Source organism: Platalea leucorodia (assembly GCF_965183815.1).
Source record: "Platalea leucorodia genome assembly, chromosome: 9".
Taxonomy (NCBI): Eukaryota; Metazoa; Chordata; class Aves; order Pelecaniformes; family Threskiornithidae; genus Platalea; species Platalea leucorodia.
The window spans coordinates 39,746,204-39,771,992 of NC_138831.1; the positions used below are offsets into that span (position 1 = coordinate 39,746,204).

Here is a 25,789-nt window from a genome sequence, read left to right on the forward strand (position 1 = left end):
GTCCAATTCCTACCATGCTCTAAGGAGAGCCTAAAAGAAATGCCCTGAACACTATCGTGCACAGCTTCAACTGATTAAAACACTGCAGGGAGAATGATCCTCTTATTCAGTCACCAACATGTTTTCTTTCAGAGAAAACATCATTCTCTTTGTTCTGCTCCTTAAAACAGAGACCTCTACTCACTTCAATACAGCTGAATAAGGGGATAGAGTTCCTCAGATACCAGCTGAATGGGAACTGTGCTCCATATGGTACATTATGCTCAAGTAGGAAAGAAAAAGTTCTTAAGCACAGGAACAAAGCAGAGCAGGCATTCCTCCTACAAATCGTCTCAGAAATAAATCTAGACAAAAGGAATTCTTGTTGCTATCAGAGACAGATGAATCAGTATGGCTTCCTCTGAGTGAAAAGCCTACACGCAAGGTCCATAGAGGGAGACCCAACCACAGGAGTAGTTACAGGTACAGCAAAGGGGTTTCATATGCCAAAGACTTTTCATCCTCATTAGCCCAGATTTTACTACAGCCAGAGACTTCTACCAAGTTAAATAAGGTAGTAAAGGATGGAGTCCATTATTCTGAAAGGACGACAGATGTACATGATGCAACAGCATCCACAAGAAATGCAGGTATCGATATCAAGTCAGATAATATTGCAATTGACTAAAGTGATGGCCAGCTCTCAGGGAGGTTTTAGCACCAGGCACTATCAGTCTGTCCTCAGAAGGTGATATGGATATTGAGAAAGCCAAAAATAAGATGTTGGACAGCAAAGAGAAGGCAATCACAACAACAACACCCCACAGCTAGAGGGGTGTGTATTTAACAAGAGTACTGGATAACACCACTACTGAATCAGAAGCAGTCTCCTACAACGGAGGAATCTTAAGCACATTACTTTACATCATCTTTTTCCATCAGAAATCGCTTCAGAAAAGCCTTATTTCCATACTACAGGCAGAAGCCTTCCTTTCAGTGACTTTTCCAAAACCAGAGTGGATATTTCATATCTATCATTGGTAGAGACAGTCCTCACATAGGAAAGAAAGATTTAAGAACTAGAGACCTTTTCTCAGTCATCTGTCCTGTATTTCTCATTTCAAAGTGACACAAAGGAAAAAGAACATCTTGATTTAAAAGGCAAAGAGACTAAATAAACCCTACTTAAAACCTACTTTAAGGTTTACAAAAGAAAGAAAGAAAATAAACAGAACTATAGCTTCAAGCTATTAACTGCAAGAAGGTATAAGAAAACTGTGGTCAGTGGCTTACAACTACTGGTGCCAAGAAGAACCAAGTAACATTTGAGGCCACTCTGCTCTTCATACTCCCACTATGGGGCGATGAGTATGTGCACAGTAGCAGTACAGCCCCAAAGGAGACAGCTAAAGACCTCCCTGGCTCATGTACCTTACTAAGTGTATGTGCGTGTGTGCACACACATGCATTATCTGCATAACCCTCATGGGCAACATGATCCATGTGTACACATATTCAAAGAACATCTGCCATGTGTTCAGTTTTCCTCTATTCTTTTCCCGATACACACAAAAGAGTACTAAAGTGATATGTAATATTTAAAGCCAAGAGGGTGGGGGGGGTTCTTGGCACGGGGGGGCAGGGGGAGGTTGGTTTGTGGGCTTTTTTTGTTGGGGGGGGGGGAGGGTTGTTTGTTTGGTTTTTTTGGTTTGTTCTTTTTTTTTTTTTTTTTTTTTTAAAGTATGCACACACCCCCATTCCATCTACTGAAAACTAAATGATGCAACAGATGAAAGGCCCATGCAGCCAGCAAGGCAGAGCCATTCAAGGTTTTCTTTAGGTGACTAACAATCGTAACCTTGGATTTGCTCTGACTTAGCTTCATGTTCCCTCACAGCAAGCTGAAGATATTTGTGGGCTATCTCCAGCTCTCTTTTCAAGTCCTGGCACACACTCTCTCTTTTTTCAAGCTCCTGGCAGCAGTGTTCACAGCAAAAATCTTCCTGAGACCCCAAGGTTCCTTTTTGTACATTTCTGACCTGCAACATTGCTAAAAGTTATACATCAGCCATGGGACCAAAAAAAAAGAATCAAGCCCAACCTTACTATTTCCAGTGCTCTGCTTAGTCTTTCTCTTGCTAGGAGAGCACAAAACACATCAGTCTAATCAAAACAATCACAAGAGGCTTGAACCCTGTTATAGAAGGTGCAGCAGCATTGTCGTGGTTCTGGCTGGGATAGAGGTTGGTTTTTTTTTCCTCTTTCTATCAAGCCATTGAGCCCTCACAGCCTCAATGCACTCTCCCATCAGTGATGATTTGAGTCTTCAGTCAGTGATATGAGATTTCTGGGTTGAAATTTTTTTTTTTTTTTTTTTTTTTTTTTTTTTTTTTAAAAAAGACAACAGCCAAGCAGGGTCTTTTGGAGTCAGATGAGGGAGACTCTCCCAGCTGGGAAGCCTCACATGCGGCTGAGTCTAGTTAAGTTAAGAAATTCACAAAGACTGGGCTACTTCCAGGAGAGCAACGGCTGCTCTTTATAGCCAGGACAGGGAGCTCTAGAGACAGAAGAGCTGCACTGCTTGTATTGTTTTGTGTTAATAAATGGTTTGTTATTTTGGTGTTGAAGGAATTCAAGCCACATTATAGGCATAAAGCCAAAGACTCTCTTGGGTTTTCTTGCTTTATGTTTTTTCAGTTGCATAAGAACTCAAACCAAACAGAAAGCCCCAGAGAGATTTCTGTGCCTCCCATGAAGTTTTTCCCCAGCTACACTGTCTCTAGCGCTGCCATAGTACATGTGACAGCTCTGGGAAGAGCTACAATGCTAAAGCATGTACTGGGGGTTGGGGGGAAAGGAAGGGGGAAAAAAAAAAAAAAAAAAAAAAGGAAAAAAGAGAGAGAGAACCATCACCCAGGGATTAGCATTTTTTCAACTACATTCTTGATCAAAAGAATCAGAAAAAACTACCATACCAGGTGAGGTATAATTCTTGACACAACAATATCTTTTACATGAATGCAGAATTCCTTGTCTTGTCTAATGTCAAGAGCAAGTAGTATAATTTGATCTTCAAAGCTCTGATTTAGTATTACCCATTTACAAGACATAGTTTAGACCATACCCTGCTCATCACGATCAACGCTGGCTTGCTTATGGAGCTGTTATACACCAGAGACATTAGTGTTCATGTCCACAACCCCCCGAAGAGTATTTACACCTGCAGCAGATACGGCAGCTATTTCTTTACTCCTGGAGAATGGCTTTAAAAAGCAGAAAGCTACTAGCATTTAATAAAATTAAACCTCAGAGCCTAGCATGAAACCAGTAAGCTGGAGATCAGTACTGTTTGTTGCACGGTTTGTGACTTTAACGTAGTACAAGCTTATGCAACGTAAAACAACCTTACAGGCAGAAGAACTGCATCTTCCTCTATCACCCAAATTTTCACTAATTAACTAACTTCATATTAGAGTCATCAATAAGACACTGACTATTAAAAACTGCTACTAACAAGCTTAATCTGATGATACACAATTTGCCAGATTAAAAAAAAAACCCAATACCTTTGTCTGTTCTAGTTTCCTGCAAGGGTGGCTGTCGTCTTAGCCTCCTTTGCGCTTCTGCTTGGTGTCCAACATTGTACACAGGAGGTCTTACCACATCCCCAGTTTCTCCTTCACCACATTTCAGGCAAGAGTATGCTTCTTTATTTACATTACTCACTAATTCTTCATATTTCTGCAATTGAAAAACACTTCCTGAAAACCCAGCACATAAAAAAAAAAAAAAAAAAAAACAAAAAACAAACACAAAAGCGTTCCACACTATCTTAAAGTAGATAAGTAGTATGTTATGCATAAAAACAAGCAACCCTGGCCACCAAGTAGGTTTAGTAATTGTAACACAGGTGCTTTAAACCTGTAATAGAACTGTAGGTTGCAGCTCAGGTCAGAAGGAAAAATGTGTATTCTAGCATATAGAAGTTTTACTTAGTATAATTCACTACAACAACAGTACCTGGGTGCCTTGAGTTTTATTCTCGAAATGTCAGTAGCCCTTAACATTGCAGGACTATTCAGTGTCTTTGAATAGTTGAAGCTAACTTGTTTTTTAGAAGGCATAACCAGCAGAAAAAGGTGTTGGACCCATTTAGAGTTTCTGCACAAATATGAGTAGTAGAGGGACAGGAACATCATCTAGAAAAGTGTAACTAACTCCTTTGTTTATTGTTATTATGGTAGCATAAGAGAAGACATTACTAAGAAATTACAAAGACTTCACTAGTTAAGGTGGTTCAAGCCAACCAACATTTTGAAATTCAAAGGCATATTAAAAACAGCTTACCAAGAGACATTCATATCTATTACAGAAGATACATCAGGCATAGGAAAAAAAACTTTCAATTCTCTTTACCATTGCGAAAATAACTCATGACAAGAAAACTTTACAGGACCACTTTCTGAACAGAAACATATTACCACTAAAAAACTGGGAAACATTGTCATGAGAAATCCCTTCATACACATTTCCCCCCATCCTGCCTTTTCTTGAAAAACAGGACACTTTCTTTCTCTGTCCTATTCTTGGATAATTCCCCAACTGCTAAATGCTGGGTGGCAATGGCATTTCCGGTGGGATGCTCCCTATAACCAAAAACTTACTACAAGCATAAGCATTGCAAAAAAGAGGAATCTGCCAAAACAACAGAAACAGCAGCTTTTGGACAGAATTCTACTTAGCCCCAAACTCATCTAGAAGAGGGTAGGATGTCTTTCCTCATTTGGGCAGGCACATTGAAAAGGATTTCCTAGAGCCACAATAAAGTTAAGCAAGACTATTATTCCTGAGATAGATCAGTTTGTCAGTTATTCAGTTCTACTACAGACAATTTGCAAAAAGGATTTACTGTTTTCATCTTTATTTGTATGGGGGGGAGGGAGAAGAGTAACATGATCCACAATAACTATCCAATCGCCATTACAAACTGCTGAATTTCTCAAAAAAAAGCAGCAGCTATGCAAAAAAATCTAAGAAAAATGACAGAACCCACCTAAGAGGTCACAAGAAGCCTTCAACAGGCTTCCAAACTTAAAATGGTGTATCCATCTCCTTAATTTATGAATCTTAGCATTAAAGAATGACACTCCTAACCCAGCTTTCTCTTCTTTAAAGACTGAAGGTGTCAAAGCTACACCCATCCTTTCCCTTTTCACTTGCTAATGGTAGATTTAGCCCTCTTTTACAGTTTTAAAGGACTGTCTTTATCAATGAACTCAAATGTTGGATTCTCCAGTTCTCAGGATTACATGGATATTTTATATTGGGAGAAAACAGGGATGAGTCTGACTTCTCAAATACCTTTTCTGTTTGGCAGTTATAATTTATAGAAATATTACCTCTTTCCATTCTTGCTCTTTCTTTTCCAGAATTGTGTAAACTGTGGTTCTGTAGGCCTTTTGTAAGCAAGCCTTCAGTTTGTCTTTGCATTGATGGTTTAATTGAACATGAGCATCAAAACACTTATCCTTCCAAGAATGCTCACTATGTGTGCACTTGACTAGTTCTTCATGGATTTCGCTCAACAAGTACTCAAGCTCAACCAGAGTCTTCTCCTCATACCGATTAATTTCATCCTGCAGTCTCTTTGTTTCCTGAGCCTCCCATTCTCGCTGCTTTTGGTCTAGTAACATTTTTATTTCTGCCTCTTTCTGAATGGAGAGATCATTCTTTTGCTTTGCAAGATCCTCCTTTGCTGTTGCAAGTACCTCTTTAATTCTGTTTCTATGATCATCTAAGAACGATCGGTAGTCTCTCTCATTTTGCTCTTGTATCTGCAGGATTTCTTCTTGCTTTTCTTTGTTCCACTGAGCACGAGCTTTTGCTAGTTCTGCTTTGATAGCTGCAGGGATTTCTTCTTTCTTTAGCTCCAATTCCTTCTTGAGAGAAATTACCTTTTCTTCAAGTTCTTTCATTCTTGGTCCAGATTTCTCTGTATTCTCATATTCTTTTTTCCATTTCTCTTCAGCAGCTGAGAGAACTAGAGCTAACTGGTGAATATATAACATAGTCATTATAAATATATACATAAAATATAATCCTGGGTCATTATCAATCTATTGGAGATTATTTTCAAATTATTTAATAAAAATATAATCCTATATAGGCAAAAAAATGGATCAGAACTAGAGTACAATAGAAACATCTTTCCTTAAGGATTCCCCACCTATGTCTGCATTCATTCCTGAGTAATATATGAGTTTATAACTGTTTATCAATAACTGTTAATCAGTTTATCAATGTAACTGTTTATCAATACACAAATACAAGTATTTTGGGCTACCTGCTTTGCTGCAGTCTCTTTGTGTTCTTTTTCCCATTTTTCTTGTTCTGCCTTTAGATTTACTTTGTACTCGTTGAGGTCTGTTAATTCTTGCAGCCACCTGGCACGAGCTCGGGTTAAAGCTGCATCTACCTATAAGCAGATAAAAAAACCTACTTCAGTCACCACCACCAAATACATTTTTATTATTACTTTCATGTAGCAGTGAAAGAACAGACTTCAGTTTGGATGGCCTATGTTTACAGAAATTAAAATAATCAGGCCAGCAGCATCTGATGCATTTCTTGATGCAAAAATGATACCAAAATGATGAATATTAAATTTCTTTTTCTTAACAAAATGGTATAAACTCCCAAGTCAGTTTTGCTCAGTTCTGTTCAAAACTCCTGCAACACTTGTCCAACTGTGTTAAAAATTAACAGCTAGAAAAAAAAACAAGCTATATGCTACAGCTTCTTCAGAACTTTTTTTTTTTTTTAAATATATTTCTAATATAGCAAATATCAAGTACTGAGCAGAAAGTCAGCGGATGAGAACACTTTTTTTTTTTTTTTAGGTGACTTAGTTGCACATGGCAGTTTCACAGGCTCCAGGCAGACAGAACAATTATTTGTTACCTGGCTGGCAAGATTTTTACGGTATTTATTTTCCAGTTCTATTTCAAATTCTTTTAAGGCCTCTTCAGAGACCATATTTTCTTTCAGAGCCTTCTGGATCTGCAGCCTCTGGTCTTCAACAATCCCTTCTAACTCTTTAGTTGAAGCTTCATCCACAACTGTTACTTGGTCAGTTTGGCTGCTGCAGTCATTGCATTCAACTACAGTTCTTCTCATTTCTTCCAGCCTACTTTGCCATTCTCTTTCTATTTTTGCAAAGACTTGTTCTTTATTCTAAGGAATAAAAAATATTTTTAATAAAATCTCACCAGTGTCCAAATAACTAGAATTTCACTGGTACTTAACAAACAAAACTGTGTTTACACCAATGATCTTCCTTAACAGAAGACCAAAACCATGCTCAGAGAGCAGAGTTTGGTAAAAAATGAGTTGGTTTTTCTTCCTCATCATAGCTTTCTTCTATGGAATAGGATACATGAAGGACTTCTATATGATAACTGAATGAAACCATAGAAAGCATAACCACTCACCCAGGGATCAGGGTGAAAAACTCCAGCATGTTACCAGCTGTGACATTCAGGACATTCTGTGTGTTACTTTACAAGGTCTAGTTGTTTGGTTTTGGTTTTGTTTGTTTTGTTTTTTTTTTTCCAAAATCTTAAGCATGTGTAATACCTACTGACTTCTTCAGAGGCTCATAAAACGGCAGGTCCTTACAAGCCACTTCAAATGGCAGAATAACAGTGTATAATATCTATCTACATACAAGTTCTTCTTCTGAAAATAAACAAACTAACAACAGAAAAAAAATTTAACCCCCCTGGCCCAAGTTCCAAACCTTTTTTTCTTCCTTCTCCCAGTGAACTTTGGCTAATGCAACTTCCTCTTCAACCTGCTGTTCTTTTTCTTCCAGCCACTGCCTCTTTGCTGCTATTATAGAACTGCTGTGTTTCTCTTCAAGTTCAGTCCTCAGAAGGTTAAGGGAGTCTTCTTTTTCTTTTAGTAGCTGTTTCTTGAGCTAGGAAAAAAAAATAAAGTATTCTCCAAGGCATAGCAAACTGCTCTGGTATAAAGTAATGAAAATGTATGAGAGACATGATTAACTCTCTAGAGCCTGTGCACTGATCTTACTGATGACACCTGGACAAGAGATTCAGCTCTCAAAAGGAGGTGTGTTAAGGCATGATATCAGAGGTTATTATAGGCTATTGCTCTAAAATAAGTTTTCTTATCAAGCACCTTTAGTCCCAGCACACTTTGAGCTGCACCTCTTTACTGTACTTGCTTAGGAAGACAGTTGACCTACTTCAGTCATTTTACACCAATTTCTTCAGAAAAGCAAAGTTTTTAATCAATATAGCTGTCTGAATTCATTATTACTTAAAAAAACACAGTATTTTCAGATCAGTTTTATATAGGGAGAACACCACTTGTATTGTCAGCCAGGTTTTTTGAAAATGTCTTACAAATGTAAAACCCCACACTACTGACTGAACAGTCCCCAAGAGTCAAAATTATGAAAGTTGACTACGTGAAAATGAATAGCGATTGGAAAAGGTTAGTTTTACAATATTTTAAACTCCAGGACACATCAGCAGGTTAATCGAACAACCAATAGGTCACACGTATTATATTTTCTGATATAGCTGTATCTCTTCCAAGTATCTTCCCCAAACAATTACAAAGTTAAATACGCTTACGGTTATTATCATAGACTCATAGAATATCAGGTTGGAAGGGACCTCAAGGATCATCTGGTCCAACCTTTCTAGGCAAGAATTTGCACAGTCTAGACGAGATGGCCCAGCACCATGTCCACCTGAGTCTTAAGTGTGTTCAGCATATCTTAAAAACATCTTATTACATCTTAAAAACAGTCTGAAATGATATGGTTTATAGTTATTTCTATTAGTACCTTCTCTTCCTTCAGCTGCTGCTCTTGCTCAAATTTCTGCCTTAAAGTGGCTTCCAAGGCGTCCTTCTCCCCACAGACTCCAATGTAACATTCCTTCACTGCAGTCATCTCTCTGTTCAGCTCCTCTATGTTAGCCCTTCACATGACAGATTATTTATTATTAATTAGTCTTTACACGCACAGGACAGCAAGTCTGTTTTAAAAAAAAGTGTGACTAGCACTGAGGGCCAGACAGGAAAAGTGACAGTTTCAGTAAAACTGGAAAAAATGGTAAGTCTTACTTTAACTGCGAGATCGTCTCTTCATAAGTTTGAATAAGCTGCTGTTTTTCTGCAGCATACCTCTCCATCAGGTCTTTCTCAAAATGTGCTTTTGTATCCTCATGATGTTGCTGATAAGTTCTTTCGCACCTATGATTTCAAGAAAGGAAAAAAACCACCTAGGTTTTTCTCCCCCCTTTTAAATGGGGTTCAACTTTTCCTTAAGTAAGAAACTAGCCTTCTAATGCTGACCTCCCCTTGTACCAGATAGCTGGCACAAGATTATACATGCAGGCTTAAAGTTCACAAATGGAACTAAACGGAGTTAACAGACTTACCTGTCGATGGCTTCTTGTTTATCCTGATCAAAATCCTGAACCATCTTTCTCATCTGACAACAGAGATCTTGATTTAAGCTTTTCAGTTTTTCCTCATTTTCCTTCAGTTCTTCAATAGTCAAAGCATGGTTCTGGACAAACAAGGGTCAAGTCATAGGTGGGTTGTAAAGAACCTTTTCTAATTGCAGGTTTTAGCACAGGGGTTTTTTTTTGTAGGGATATGCAGCATCTCTGTCTCACCTCCACTTCTTGCAGCAAAGTTTCATTAGCCTTTCTGAGTTTCAGAATTTCTTCCTTAAGATTATCAGAAGTCAAAGGACTGGCCACCAAAGTATCATTCAGATTTGTGACAGGCTATAAATAAACAAAATTAAGATGATATCTTTCAAGACATACATGATTTAGAAGTTGATGCTTTCAAAAAAAGTTAAAGCTGTCATAGAAAAATTTTACTTAGAAAAAATTAAAAAAAACAAAGGAAATTATTGCAGTGCAATTCTAGATGAATTCCTGAAACTCACAGCATCATGAAGGTTTAAAGAAGCACACACTCGATGTTGTGTTTGCAGGCTGAATGACTACTATCATCCAACAGAGAGAACACTTCTCAAGCATATTATATTCCTATCCCACATCCAGGTCACAATATATAGATTACATGAGCAGATGTTACAAGTCTGATCAATTTATAGAAGGAATTTAATAATGGGGTGAAGAGAGATGCAATATCAACGAGATTCCTTGTTGATCAAATTACATAGTGAAGGCCCTCTGAAGGCAATCTGTTTAATGTTTCATTTGTATAACCTAATGATACTATCAGCTTTCTCAGAGGAATTACAAGGTCTTTTTGGCTAAAGAAAACCTACTTTCTCCAATGAAATTTAGTTCTGAAAAAAGCAGAGTGGCCATTAAATGCTATCAAGCAAGTAAGCCATTGTATCAGAACTCACCTAATACAGCATATGTTGCCCAAGTTCTGCTATTCAGTTTGTTTCTTTTTCACCAAAGATACAAAACAAGCTATCATCCAAATGACAATACTTTCCTTAAGATCAAAGGCAGATTTACTTAGTTGCTATGAATACTCAGCTGTGAGTAAATTCTTTGGTCAGTTTCCGTAAGAAGTTTAAATACTGGTTTGGTTCACTAAAATCCAGTACATCTTTACATTTTTAAAAAGTGTAAAAGAACAAACCTCTGACTCTTTTGATGCTTTCTCTGCTTTCAACAACTGCTTGTATTCCTCTAACGTCTTCTGGCAATCTTTAAGATCATTTTGTAATTGAGTAATCTGATTTCTCTTCATTTTATTACTGCTCAATAAACGTTCCAGCTCAGCTTTTAATTCTACAATAATTTCATCTTTAGAGAGCTCTTTATCCATGTCTCTGTTCTGTATTGCACTATTAGGGAAGACATAATCAGTTCAGTATTGAAAAGACAAAAACCATTTATCTGAAAGGTAGTGGTAGCAAAGAGAAGAGGAACTAATGCTACCAGCAATGCAGATGTCTAAGAGGTAATAGTAAAGAGAATGAGAGAACAGGAATATAAAAGCCATATGCTTTTTCATCAAGTTGCAATTAACATACAGAAAACTTGTTCATTCAGCTGCTTCCCCAAAAAAGATTCATTGTTGCATGACGTGAGGTATTTTGAGGCAACTCAATTGGTTGTTTCAAAAGACAACTTTAGCATTAGGTAACTATGTGGAATCTTTGAGCAAAAAGGTATCCATGCATGTAATCCATACAATGCAAGGAACAGCAACGTAGTCACTATAAAATCTGAAGACTTATTAAGCACCAATTAGGCATCCAATTTATGGTATTAGTCCAGTTTCCAGATTACCTGGCAATACAAGCAGTATTTAAAATATGTACCAAAAAAAAAAAAAAAAATCCAATAAGACCATCTTTTACACATCACTTGTATAATTTCTTGAGGATTTTAGTTTTTTTCTTTCAACAATAATCACTCAATACCTGCAGAACCTTGGTTTCTTCCCGGTGATTTTTTTAATTCCCAAATCTACATAGGAATCACCCAGGTTCGTATGCAGCTCTCCACCTGCATCATTCAAAAATACTCCAAGCTTGGCAGCAGATTCATACAAAGCTATTTCTTCCTTCAGTTCCATTAATTCTTCCTTCAAGGAAGAGACCAAAAAAAATTACACTGAGCAGAGAAACTCCAAGCAAACACATCAGGCCCATGATAACTCTTCCAAAGAAAACAAGTACACAGAGCTGTTCTTTATAAGTATAGTTGTATTTAGCTGTATTTACTTGAATCATCTAGCATTAGATTTATTTATACTATCATTTTTGATACCTCTAGAAAAGCATATGTTAAAACTACAAATTAGTTGGGGAATATTTTCTGTTGCTCAGTATATTCTATCGTTCTTATTACAGTTCATACATGAAGTAAATTATTATTTCTTTTGCTCTTACTTCTTTCCTGCTGCCCCTGTATAGTAAAGTGAAAGACAACAGAAAAATACATAGCTGGAAAAACAAGCTATTACTCTAGTACTTGTTAGGACTCAATTTCCAAGATGATAAATTTAAGTCAAATATATGAACTGAATTGAAAAAACAGACTTCCACTCATATTTTAGAGAGAACTCTAGCATTCCCTTTTGCTGGCAAAAGGTAAATTTCAGAACATACTATCTCCAACTATCCCTAATTAAGTTATGAGATTCCCAGCACATAGAATTTACATTCTTCTTTTCCCATAAGCAGGTTAGATAGATGTATGATATCAGATTTGTGCCGATAAATACGCCCAGCTGTGTTTTTACAAAAAAAAAAAAAAATCCAAAATGCAACACTGGGAGATGAAGTCGTAGGTAGTCCTTTACTGAAAGGAGACATGCTTGTTTCCCCAACAGAAAGAGTTTCAACTACCAACTGCTTAGCCATAATGCCCGCCCCCCCTAAAATCAAAACAGTAAAATATTTAGTAAAATTAATTAACCTGCAAAGCCTTGTTCATGTTATTGCTTATCATGTGCGCCGACTGAGCTTGTTGCAATTGAAACCGTAACTGATTTGTCTCCTGCATTGAGCCTATGGCAGGAAAGAAAAGGGAAAGAGCAAGTCATAAATATGCAAGAAAGACTATGCAATCTGAAAAAAGATCACTGTTAAAAACAACAATGTTGATTCTGGTAATAGGCATTACTCTGTTTCTATTTCCTTGAGCTCACTAATAGAAAATACAAATAATAAAGGTAAGAATGTTTCTGCCTGAATTAAGCAGGTGAAGGCCTCCAATTTAAACTGCCATTTGTTTTAAAGTTTGGGAACTACAGTAGCTTGACGGTTTTTAGAATTTTGAATAGTAGTTTTAAAATAAATGCCACGAGGAGCAAGATGTGCCAAATGTTTGCTTTCCTTGTAGCTCACCAGAAGCAAAAAAAATGACATTGTGCAATTGTGCCAGAAGTTTAGCAGGAACAGGACCACTTTGGAAAACAGGCCACCTTCCCCTCCTCCCCAGGTGAAAAGTTTAGCTTTATCACTTTGCCAATTTATTACTGCTTTAAGGCATTTGATGAATATAGCACAGAAAAATCATGGCATTTCTTCAACTGGTAGTTGCACTCTTTAACTATCCTATCACATTTATAATTACTTATTTACTACATGATACCGCTCCAATAAGGTTTTTCTCCTTCTCTATCCTGACATTTAGGCTCTTCTAGAGAGATTTTTCTTCCAGACTACTACAGTTCTTAAACAGAACATGCCCTTAAATTAGGATCCAGGAAGACAGACATTTCATTAAGTTAAGATGTTTGGATTCTATGAAAAGACATACATTACTATTAAAAGACTTCAATGTTTAAAGGTAGACACAAGTCAAATACACAGAGAGCAGAATATTTCACATGCTATTGCTACTGATAGAAGTTTCCAAGAACCAGCCTCCAGTCACAAAAACAATTATTTTCTTGTTGAGATTTGAATTTAGAATGGCAATCCAAGTCAGATGCCTAACACAAAAATAAGTAGCTTGCTCCCAAAGGCTGTTATTTAGTCCAAAACTAAGTTTACACATATGCAGTACAAAATACATATAAAAATAGTTTAATTGCTGTTGTTTGGGTTTTTGGTGGTTTTATTTGGTTTGGGTGGGTTTTTTTTGCAGGAGGGTATTTAATTTTTATTGTTTTTTACACGTCAGTCTAGACTTAGCTTCATTTAAGTCTGACTAATGCACTGCATAGGAAGTGGTCTTGTACACATTTAGCTTGATGTTGATTCCATTTCAATGGGAACACAGATGTGAAATTTCATACTTCAAAAAACTGGAGCCATTTCTGCAAGGAAAGGTAAGGTATGAGTAAAAGGCTGACCTGTTTGCAGTAAATTTGCACATTGCTTTTGGCTTTCTTCTAGGCTTCTTGTCAGTCGATTTATTATTTCAGTTTTTTCACATTTAGTTTCTTCCAGCATTTTTTCAAGTTGCTTAACATGCTCTCCTAGATTTTTGCAAAGCTCTTTCTAGGAAGAGAGATTATTTTTACTCATATTACAAACATCTAGCCATCTAGGACAGTTTTGGGTACGGAAAGAGTGAATACATAGAAGAAACAGAAGTAAAGGAATCAATTGGATATCTAAAAGGGCAGAGGCCAGCTAAATCAATCACAGATCAAATGCTATCCTTGGCTGACAAGTCATCTCTTACAGAATCAAAGTTAAAGTTTTCACTAGGAGACAGTAAGTATACTCATATATAAACATACATGGATGTGAACCGTTTCGTATTTCCTAGAGCAGTTAGTTTTCAGCATGTCAGATTATCCCCTGTAATTAATCACATATAGTTAGTCTACTGCATAAAAATCAAGCCTTCGCATTATTTATATTAAGCCTGAGCTTAACTCAGTTTATTTTAACTGAACTTAAGCCAAGCTAGCATGTTCCAACGCTCTGTAAAAGAGGAACTGTAGTTTTTTCACATGATATACAAAGTAGACCTTCATATGTCATTGCTTACAGTTACCTACCCAGACCTGTGAGGCACAGTACCTCGTCTTTATGCCTTTTGACTTTTCTATTTTCTCTCAAAACCAGGAGATCTCTCTCTAAATACCCCAAACATACTACCATAAAAACTTTTTTTGCAGTAGAGACAAAGCTGTGGAAACTTTGTTGTGGTACTAATAGACAGAAATTTAGCAGTGCATTCTTGTTTACAAGCAAGTGCTAGTTACCTTTTCAAGCATACAATCCATTTATTTTTTATGCATATTTATGTTGAGACAAGAATTACAGACCTAGAATTAAAGATGTTTATTCTATTTCCTTTATGTGAAAGAAGAGGACAGTTTATTAAGGCCTGCCTAGACTACCTTGCTTGAATACTTCCAATAGTGTAATGGACTCTTACTACATGTCAGGTAAAATGATTTTAATAAGCTCTATAACCATATGACATAATCCATATCAAACTCCATCTTAAAGCCAGCCTTTTTTCTCCCCTTCTCTCCTTTTAAATCTGTACTTCTAAAATAAAGTGACTGTTTAGTGGTTAGGAGTCCTTGATCATTTTGAGACTAAAGTTTGGTAACAGGCTGTTTAATAAACAGTTTTTCTTGCAGCAAAAATACCACATAATTTCTTAATTAGTTCTTTTCTTTCCCAGATTTATTTGCCGGTACTGTTTCAAAAAGAGGTTGTGCACAGAATGAAAGCTCAGGAAAGAAATTAAGACAATGAATTCTTGTCTCCTCTGCATCTGCTATGTACAAACACACAATCTGAGCTCACAACTGCCTGGAGATGTTTATAAAAACATACCACACAGGCTTCATAATATCGAGACTTATGTAGAATTTCCTTTCCATTTGCTTAGCAGCTTCCAGAAGGAGTTATTAGAATTATAGGTCAAGAAGTGCAGTTTAGGAAACATGTGGAGTTCTACAGCCTCTCCAGTACAGTACTCAGTGTCCGAAAATAATTCCTCACCTGCTCTCGGAGTGCAGATTTTGTAGTATCAAGTTTCTGCTCTAATGATAATACTTGCTTTTCATACTTCTGCTTGAGTGCTGAAATAATGGCCTCGTGTTGTTCTCTGGCTCGCTGAAGGGCATCTGATCGCTGAAGTTCTAGCAGCTGCTTCTGCATGCTTTCCATGGCGACCTCTGCCACTTTGGATTGCTTCAGTATCTGTGCGAACAGTGTTAGAGTAGCTCTCAGTTACATATATTTTACTTTTGCTCCAATATTCTGTATGTCAGTTCAATTTTTTTTGTGCAAGAATTGCTAAAAGTTCTCAGATAATGCCTGGATTTTAATGCAAACTATTTTCCACCAATGCATCCTATTCATTCATCATATATTCAGCTTCTGCAACGATCACAAACACTGTTTCAAGAGACCAGCATTTGTGTTTAATGCAAATGCACCACAGATATAACTGGAGAGATCTTCCGCAGTAAACAGTTTAAGAATATTTATAGTACCTGCTCCTCATTGGTAGTAAGAGTCTGAATTTGAGTTTCAAGGGCCTTGATTTGACCTTCAAGATGCACTTCCCGTTCCTTTCCATTCTGATAGAGTTTTTGAGACTCACGAAGACTAACAGCCAAACCATCCTTTTCGTCTTAAGAAAGAGACATAATAATTGTGTGAGAAACATGGCCAGCCACTCAACAACTTCATGGAACATGACTGACTGTTCAGTACTCCTGCTCTACAGAACCGGTCGCTGTAACCTCTCTGTCTCGTACTCTGGGCAACAAGCAGAAGACAGAACAAAACCATTCAGTCTCCATCCAGTGACCACTTTCTTCCTCTGATAGCTGGAAGCACTCTGATATATCGTACCTTCAGAACCCTAGTGGAAACAAGCCCCATTCTGTCAGCACTAGGAACTAGCATCATCCCTTATACCCTTTAACGGAGAAACAAAATAATTCCCCTGGAGGAACAGCCAAGACAGAGCAAAATGGTTGACAGCTGAAGTTTTTGCTCTCCCCAGCTCCTTTTGCATTCTAAAAATTATATTCTTAATTCTTTAAGCTCACAACTCTTTTTTGTCTGTTCCTATAAAAGGAAGACCAAGACAACCACCAGTCTCCACTACAGCTTTGATAATTTTGGAAGAGCTTCTCTCTATGTGCAGTCCAGGAAATGGCTTGCTAAACTAGATAGAACAAGAAAAAAAAAATTTTTTTTCATAGATGTACACTTCTCCTATTGGAGTTTGGGGCTTGGGGTTTTTTTGTTGTTTTTTTTGGTTGGTTGTTTTTTTGTTTGGGTGAGTGGGGTTTTTTTTGGTTGGTTGGTTGGTTGGGTTTTTTTACACTTTTAACACACTACTTTGGCAAACTTCTCACTGTTCTGTGCATTTTTAATGCCTGGCACCTGGGGACTCGAATATAATGGTGGTCTTAAGAATGCAGTAAAAGTTAAGACAGTTATGCAGTCAGAGACTAACCCAGAGAATTTTCTTCAAAACAATGTTGGGAGGAGAGGGGTAGGTCCACATAATCCCAAATCAAGTTTATAAAATATGATTAATACCTGCAGAGACACTACCTAAATCAAAGTTTCAGAATAAAAAAGTTACTAGATATGAATAAAATCTAAGAATTGGAGATCCATACAAAAAACATTTTACCTTTCATCATTGAAAGCTGATGATTCAAATACCTAATCTGCTGTGCACTCTTTTCTAGCTTTTCATTCAGTTCTTCCAGTTGTCTTTCTCTTGCTTTATTTAGAACTTGAAGTTGAAGAATCTGCATATTTTCTGAAGAATCTGCCAAATTTCAAATAGCGTACAGACAGGTCAGCACAGTCATCTAACCAAGAAAGTCACAGTCGTAAGTAATTCCTGCCCCAAAATACTTCTTTCATACAGTGCCAAATTCACTGTTGGTTCACAAAAATCACATCATTTTTTAATCTATGTTTGATTCACATCACCTGAGTTGCTCTGGTAGCAATGGCTGAAGAATTGTAGGAACTACCAATGCAATTCAAACCTAACAGCAAGCCCAGATAAAGGTTTAGATGCTGCAAATTCACACGCAGGCTTGTGGCAACTATAAATTTTCAAGATGTCTAACAAGCAAAGTAGTTCTGTCATTTGAAATGTACCTAACAGAAAAGCTCAATGTGGCATCAAGCAAAATATGTTTCCTAAGGTACAGCAAGTCGTTATTTTCCAATATTATAAACAATAAAAAGCACCAGCAAGACGTGAGATCAAGCCATCAGAAACAATTTCGTTCAGTCTCACCAGTCAAGACTACATTTTTAATAGCCTGAAACTCAAATACCCTGATCAAAAAAAGCTGATTTATAGATAAAGTGGAAAAAACCCCACCCAACCCAAACCCAACACAAAATTAGGGCTATCCCAATCTAAGCTTAGAGCAACACAAAAGATCATATACGTCAACATACTTTTAGTTGTCCTCTTACTAAAAATCTACTGAAGTCAACAGGTTTTCTGTTGCTGATTTCCAGCTGACTTTTCACACAAGCTTATTTCAAGTCTAAACAGCAAACACTTACTTTCACCATTGCCCAAGAATTCATGTTGCAAATCTTCAAACACATCATTTCTTCTAGTTCCTTCTTGGATTACTGGAATTTTTTGATGAGTGCCATTTTGGTATGGTTTATAAGTCACTTTGTAAGATTCTGGCGATTGGCCACTGACAACATCAGATGCAACAAATTGCTGTTGTGACAATATGTACATAAGAGGAAATAAATTAAAACTACAACTGTAGTCTTGCTTGATGAAAATATTTTTCATTTTACAGGTTGACATTAAGAACTCTAGTAGCTCTTCATTTTCAGGCTCCAGTCCAGCACACTATTTAAGTGTGATAGAAATTTTCATGAAAGCTTCCACTTTAGGAGAGTAGTGAAGTGTCAACTTCAATAAAGCAAGCACACACTTAAGTGAATCACATTCATTCTACCTCATGGAATTCTACATAGCCAACAAGAGCAAAAAAAAAAAAAAAAATCATAACATGCACATATGAAAATCCAATTATTTAACACTTCATTGTTTTCACATGCAAAATAGACTACAGAAGCCTCCCATCACTGTTTAAACTAATAATAACAGACTGAAAACATTTAGAAACATTACTACCAATAGTTAAAGACTTATGAAAATTTTCCAAAAGAGACAGAAAAATGCATCAGCTTCTGAAATACCTTAAGATGTTCTTTTGGAGCATCTGGAAAATTTATTATTTTACTTTGCTGATTGCTAAATTCTGGTTTATGGCCATTTGTATATGGCCGGAAGTTTTCAGGAAGATGATACACATTGTTCTGTTGGTAGCAACTTGGAGCATTAAACCCATCTCTACCAAGATACACATCATCAGGATCCTCTTGACCGTTCTGGCCACAGTAATTTTCTTTAACATCATATAAATGTTTCTTCTCTTCATCGTTATGTAGGCCATTCCAATTCTTTCCATGTTTCTCAACATGATCATTTTGCTGGTCACACAAGAATTGTTCAGGGTACAGATTTTGTCCTTGTTCATAACCCTATGAACGGATAAGAGGTTTAGAATTGCTCTCTCAAAACACAGATTTCCCCCCTGCCCTTTTTCTGGGGTTACCAGCCCTCAAGTTAGAAATATTTCAAATTAATAGCAAAACATGTTACCTACATGAAAAGTACTTCTCTAACAAATTTAAATAATATTTAGCATGTTATTATGAACAAGCAGTTCCTACTAATTACATCACTGCTCATACAAGCTTACATTTTGAGGATCACTTATCAATGGATGATCGTTCCACCTTCCATCATGCTTCCCAGGTTCATGTGATCTACAGAAAGACAAGCAGCTTACCTATGTACTCATAACTTCAGGAAAAACAAAACAAAGCAAAGCAAACCATCTCTTCGTTAAATTAAGTGGCATCTAGTTTGTTTCTCATGGAACACAAACCATACTGCAAACTGCACCACAGCTCCCCTTTTACTTGGATTGCTTTTACACACCTCATCAGATGAGATTTTGCTCTATGCTCAAAAGTACAACATAAATAATAAAAAATGGTGAAAAATGCCTTACTGCTCCTCAGTCTCCTGAATGCTACAGTCCGAATAACTGGAGAGCTGGTCTCCACTGTCCTCTAGCATATCATGGGGAAGGTCTGTCAATAGTTGTTGCAACTGAAACAGAACAAACAACATTCATTATAAGCTTTCAAAAGAATGCATACAAGTTCAGCCCAAAGAGACAGGCGAAACAAGCCACTTGTACAAAATCCTCGTTTTCTTCCTCCGTTGAAAAGTTCACAAGACTGGAATTCACAGAATCCTTAATAAACTAGAGTACCAGTTTAATTTTTTTTCTGGCAAACTCTTGTTAAGAAAAGAGTTGCAGCAAAAAGAGGTAAGGGGAATGCCACCAGACAGACATCTCCCAGGACAGACTACTTTTGAAGAATCATTTGCAAACTAATCATGCCAAGGTTGCTCCTCCCTAAACCCCAGGCAAGAGAGGTACTGAACATTCAAAACATCCTCTGAGGAGTCTGAATTGAAATCCAGATAAGAACTTTCCAGCCAGCGTTACCAGATGCAAGAAGTCATCACTGCAATGATTAGTGGTCTGCTCATATGTTCAGATCAAGTCACCAAGTAACTGGACATGAACAGAGAAAAATACCACCACTCCTAATTCAGGAAATAGACAGTTGTGCCACAAAAAAAAAACAAAAACAAAAAACCAAACACAACACTCCTGAACTTACTTGTTGTAATGATTCCCAGATAGAATGTACCTCTTCTTCCCATTTTCAGAGAGGCTTTGATATGGGGCCACGTATTGGGCTTCTTGTAGATCTGAGCTATGCACTCTCTTTTTCTTATTAGGTGACTTGAGAACTACACAATATATTCAGAGTTATTATATGAAGTCTCTAAATCCTAACCCTGTTTTTCTCCAAACTCTGAAAGCATGCGTTAATAAGAGCAGAAACATTAGCTGCCCCATGCTCAATACCTTATCAGCTTTTCTTTGTTAACAAAAAAAAAAAAAAAACAAACCAACCACAAAAAACACTACAAAAAAGAAAAATTATCATCTACCAAAAGTTTCTCTTAAAGATATCATGTTTTCTCAGGTGCTATTTTAGATGCTGTCCAAGACCAAAGGTTACGTGAGAAGTTAAGGACAACTTTTCTAAGCATCTATAGAACAACAGAGCACCAAAAGTTTGTTCCTAGAAATTCACTAGTGGCCTGAAGAAGTTTCCCTATCATTAGAGCACTCTCTAGATTTATTATATCTCAGCTCCAGGAAGCAGGAAAGGAAAGGCAGCATCATTCACTGAAGATCCCCTTTCATTTTCCCTACTTGCAACTAAGGACATAGTCAAGCACCATAGGTTTCATGGGCCTTGCACTGCTTTGAAAACTTGACTTCAAGAGAAAGCAGCACATACACAGTTCACAAGACATCATCGTAAGAGTTCATATTTAAACTGACCTCAGCCTACCAGGTTAGCTAGCACAGGACTCCAGATGTGGGTAAGGGTTGCCCAATTCTTAAGTTAGTGTTAAAGTACTCTCCCCCGTTTTCAAGAAAAAAAAAAAAAAAAAAAAAACCACACACCTGGTTTTCTGTGGCAGAAAAACTAATGCAGAAAGTCTCAGATTACGTCTTGACCAGGGAACACAGCAAAGCCTGTGTTTTAGCCTCCTAGCAGGCTAAAAGTCACATCTCACTGAAATATCTACATGTACAGTTTTGTGAACGCCACCCTGCCCCAGTTCAAACATGCATGACCTACAAGGACTATCGCTAACTTATTCCCAAGAGGCCGCTTTGTTTGTGCCCATTGCCTCTTGTCCTGTCACTGGGCACCACTAAAAAGAGCCTGGCTCCATTGTCTTTACATCCCCCCTTCACGTGTTTATACACATTTATGAGATTCCCCCTGAGCCTTCTCTTCTCCAGGTTACAGTCCCAGCTCTCCCAGCCTCTCCTCATAGAGATGTTCCCCTCAACACTCTGAACTTGTAATCCTATTTATGCACTCTCTTGCTCACTCACTGTAATATCCCTACAGTTATTTTACTACTTGTTCTCCTGCACAAGCACAACATTCTTTATCTGGGTAGAAGGTTTTGGAACAGACATCAGATTTCCTACAGTGTTTGCAACAGCATCTTTCCAAGTTCAACAGCTATTGTTCTACCACACGATTTTGCGAGAATGTGTGTCTACACTATCTACACTCTAGACTGTGATCCCTGAAGTATATATTGGGGAGGTTACCTGACATGAACATGATTTACCACCCTGTAAGAAACCATTACGCACATTCATGTTAAACACATATTTTGCCAATTCTCTTTATGAAACAAAAAGAACAGAAACACCAAAGTATTTCAACTACAAAAAAAAACCCAAAACATTTGAGTATATTTTTCTATAGATTAAACTATGTAATTCATAATCAAATTTTAAAATGCTGATTATAATTATTCCTCATTCTTTTCTAAGCTAACCAAATTTTCAAGTGACACCAGCCTTTTGCATTTGATCTACTGTATAAGCAAGGAGTAACAGCCTTCCACCACTACATATGACATTGCAAGGCTCGTAAGATGCAGCATCTCATTACCTTGTCACTTTTTATGCCACTCTTGCAAAGCACAGTCTGCACTGTTTTGCTCTTACCAAAGACAGCATAAAACTTTTTTTTTTTTAAACACTTAAAAGAGAAAAATGGGAAGAACCTAGATACACAAGCCTTCAGATTAAATAATTTGTTCTTTTTCACCTCTTGTTCTCTTGCATAATCCTCTTGGTCATAGTCTTCATCTTCATGTTGCGTTTGTAGAGCTCCACTATCAAAGTCAAGGGACATTGTTTTTTAATAATGTTTTTGAGTATCCAGCGAAACCTATTGCAAGACAGGAAAACATCACATATGACTAAACGTGTTGGGGGGAACCAAAAAGTACCACCCTCGCTTCCTGAATTCAGCAGCCAAACACACAAAAATATATTTTTTGAAACAAACATTGCACATTATCTATATCATTCACTTGAGCTTTTGTTTCTCAGTATATCCAGTACTATTTGTTTCTAAGCAGATAGCATTTAAAACAGATTATTTGCGCTTTCCATATGCTGAAATTATGAAACTATTGAAGTTCACTTACAACCAGGCATTATTTTCTTCAAGTTCTAACACTGTATGCTATACATAAGCTGTGATATATGTTGATAGTTATGTCCACTTTTAAATCTTGCTTCATTTATTTCTAGAGAACAACTATATTTTGTACTAAATACTGGAAGTATGCTGCTGTTTGTGCATTTGGATAATAGCTCTGATAGGGAAAACAGGAAAAGTATCATGGAAACAGAAAAGTACTGTGTCGGTTCCAGATTTAACTGCTTAACGAAGAGACTCAGACCCCCAACGACTTGTCTACACTGAGCACTGAGTTCACAGTGATGAAGAGACACTCCTGACCGGCAGTGATGAACTAGAAACGACTGATGAAGATTTTACAGAACGGCACATTCCTTGAGCATACTGGTGTAGCACAATCTGAAGTCTTCACTCAGTATAAAATAAGTTTTACGAGAGCATTATCCTCAAGTTAAAAGACATAATGTGTCATTTACTTCATTATGTTTAAAGAACCTGCTTGCCCACTGATATTCAAGGAAACTCTCCAACAGTTAGCAGGAATCCTAACGCAAGTCCCTGTCTGCGCACCCTTACGATTCCGCAGCGTGACCGCCTGCAACACCTTTCGCGGAACGATGCTGAAGCAGCTCAGCCATCTTCTCCCCAAACCCGCATCAGCTGCAAACGACCACCCGCCCTCTCCTCTTTCTTAAAGCCCTTCCCAACCCCGCCAGCTGAGGCGACCCGACGAAAGGACGCAGCGCCGTTCCAGCGGCTCACGGCCCGTAAGAGCCGCCATCAGTCACGGAGAGACGGGGGGGGCAGACCGAGCAGCGCGCGCCGCCGCCGCCACAGGGCGCGCGGGGCCAGCTCGCCGGCCGCCGCCTCAGCCCCCTCAGGGCGGCGGCGCGGAGCGGGCACCGGCCGGGGACGATCGCTGCCGTTATTCACAGAGCGGCCGGGGAAGCACCTCCCGCCGGGGCCTCCTTGACCGGCTTCGCCCCGGCCCCTGCGGGGCAGAAGGAAGAAGAGGAGGAGGCGGCAGAGCGCTGTCCGAGCACCGAGACTCACCTGAGCCGCCGGGCGCCGCGGCTGCCCGCCTCCCTCGGGCACAACAAAGGCGCGCCCCGCCGCTCTTCCGCATGACAACCGAACCTGCGCCCGTCGCCCTGACTGACAGCCGCGGGCGCCAACCGGCGGCCGCGGCATCGCCTCGCTGCGCAAGAAGAACGGGAGGAGGGCGGGGCAAGCGCGTCCCGCCTCCGTGGCGCTGGGCTGCGCTGCAAACCCGCCTCCGCCCGCCGTTCGAAAGCAGGCGCGCATGGCGGCGGGAACGTGCCTGGCTAGCTGATTGGCCAAGCGGCCGACCAATGGCTGTGGCGATTTTGCGGAGGGGCGGGGTCTGCCCGTGATGGCACGAGTGCGCGCGCAGGGCAGGGCGGCGAGAGGCGTTCGGCGCCATCTCGCAGCGAGACGTGGCGGTTGCTTGGCAACGCGCGGTGGCGTTGTCGGAGAGCTGCCCTCGTGAGGTCACAGCACGACGGGATGACGTCACGTGACCGGGGGCTGGTCCTCACGGCAGCGTCATGATGAAAGCTGACAGGGTGGGACGAGCGTCTCTCATTTTAGAGCAGCTGCGTGGCCGGGGAGGGGCCGTCACGAGTTCCTGCCCCTCTCCTCACAGAGGAGCCGCCCGAGGGGGCTGCCTGCGGCCGGTCCCCTCGCCCTGCGCCCCTGCGGACCGAGTGGTGATGGCGCACGGTGGCGGAGGCCCCGCGCTGAGCCCCAGACGGGGAGGCCCTTCAGGGGACTCCGCCGTTGCCCGGGGAAGCCCCCCGGGGGCACAGGAGCAGCCAGGCCGCACACGGGCGGCCTTCCCCAGGGTGCCTGGCGCTCATGGAGCCGCTCTGCCTCGAGGGCTTACTTTAATCTGTTTAAAAAATTAAGTTTCTCTGAGAAACAAACTTTCTACAGAACTGCCTGTAGCAAGCATTCAAAAAAAACCAAAAAAACCAGAAAGGTTTTTCGAACAATGTTCAGAGATGAGGAAGATAGGTAATAGCTCCATCTGGTGACACTTACCCTCTGCAGTAATAACGCTGCCTGCCTGCCCTAGCAGCAGAAAATGGAAGTTGTGGTAAGAGAGAGGCGTTTGGGTCATTCGTTATAACATTTTTCTTGACGGAAGCAAACAGATATGTGTGTTAATGTGTTTCAGTGAAATTTATAGGAGCTTTGAAAAAGAACGAACTTGCTATGCCTTGTAAATGTGACATTATAGGCAAAATTAGCTATTTTTCCCGGGGGTTTCTAGTAATCATTAGAACAGAGATTAACCAATTCTCCTCAGCATTTTCACAGGCATGACACGATGTAAAAAAAAAAAAAAAAAAAAAAAGCCTAAATGCGCCTGACAATTCATATTAACTTTCTCAAGAACAGTATTTTGGAAAACTTTCAAAAATTCAGATAACTTTTTTTTGGTTTTTTTTTTTTTAGCATAGTTGCTTCTTCTAGGACTTCCACACAGGAGATCATAGTGTACTTCACATGAGATGGCTGGTCCACAGAGGCTAAAAGCAGCATTAATAAGGCACATAAATGTTAGAAACCAAAAACTGAGTTCCTAGTTCTTGCTCCAGAGGAACGGATGTAATTTATTCTAGGAAAATGTCTGTTGTCTGTAACGCATGGATGTGTTGTGTCTGAATTGTATCTGTAATTAGTTGGATTCTTTGCTTTCTCTCACATCAAGAGATTTTGAGATACTTGTTTATTGCACTAGCACCCAATTATCTCCCTTTTCTTCCCTTTTTCCTTCACAGTTTTGCTTCGGACACATACAAAAGATGCGGGAGCAACAAAACAAAGATTTTGCTCTCACTTCTGTTTAAGTTAGCAATATTCAAAGAGGGAGACTTAAGACTGTGTCATACTGTGATCCAAACATCACACACTGACTCTGGATGTTTTTATGCGTTGGTAAAGTGAAAATTGGTGAAGTGAAAAAAGTCCCCAGGTCAGTATCTTGACTGGCAAAGTCATACAACTTTGATCTCATACTATCACAACTGCAAACACTATTATTCTAGTCCCAAGTAACTTTGATCTGTACTGAAAATAAAGATGGAGTTCTGCACATTTGCCTTCTATGACCTGTCA

At 38.9% G+C, this 25,789-nt stretch overlaps 1 protein-coding gene across 2 annotated transcripts in view; it reads right to left on the reverse strand.

The window, feature by feature from the left end:
- Positions 1 to 23,777, reverse strand: part of CEP152 (centrosomal protein 152) — a 28,469-nt gene extending 4,692 nt beyond the window's left edge. The window contains exons 1-22 of one of the 2 annotated variants that reach the window (XM_082322567.1): positions 23,699 to 23,777; positions 22,265 to 22,387; positions 19,543 to 19,643; positions 19,228 to 19,294; positions 18,662 to 19,006; positions 18,002 to 18,170; positions 17,100 to 17,240; positions 15,940 to 16,079; positions 15,443 to 15,643; positions 13,825 to 13,972; positions 12,441 to 12,532; positions 11,441 to 11,604; positions 10,651 to 10,858; positions 9,693 to 9,806; positions 9,453 to 9,583; positions 9,136 to 9,264; positions 8,855 to 8,990; positions 7,778 to 7,957; positions 6,940 to 7,212; positions 6,323 to 6,454; positions 5,379 to 6,029; positions 3,546 to 3,720 (exon numbers count right to left, since the gene is read on the reverse strand). In XM_082322567.1, the coding sequence (XP_082178693.1) occupies positions 3,546 to 3,720; positions 5,379 to 6,029; positions 6,323 to 6,454; positions 6,940 to 7,212; positions 7,778 to 7,957; positions 8,855 to 8,990; positions 9,136 to 9,264; positions 9,453 to 9,583; positions 9,693 to 9,806; positions 10,651 to 10,858; positions 11,441 to 11,604; positions 12,441 to 12,532; positions 13,825 to 13,972; positions 15,443 to 15,643; positions 15,940 to 16,079; positions 17,100 to 17,240; positions 18,002 to 18,170; positions 18,662 to 19,006; positions 19,228 to 19,294; positions 19,543 to 19,643; positions 22,265 to 22,351 (3,784 nt within the window). In that variant the 5' untranslated portion in view covers positions 22,352 to 22,387; positions 23,699 to 23,777. Of the gene's footprint in view, positions 1 to 3,545; positions 3,721 to 5,378; positions 6,030 to 6,322; positions 6,455 to 6,939; positions 7,213 to 7,777; positions 7,958 to 8,854; positions 8,991 to 9,135; positions 9,265 to 9,452; positions 9,584 to 9,692; positions 9,807 to 10,650; positions 10,859 to 11,440; positions 11,605 to 12,440; positions 12,533 to 13,824; positions 13,973 to 15,442; positions 15,644 to 15,939; positions 16,080 to 17,099; positions 17,241 to 18,001; positions 18,171 to 18,661; positions 19,007 to 19,227; positions 19,295 to 19,542; positions 19,644 to 20,227; positions 20,290 to 22,264; positions 22,388 to 23,698 lie in introns of those variants that run through there. The other variant, XM_082322568.1, reaches the window with a different exon arrangement.
- Positions 23,778 to 25,789: the final 2,012 nt, after the last annotated feature.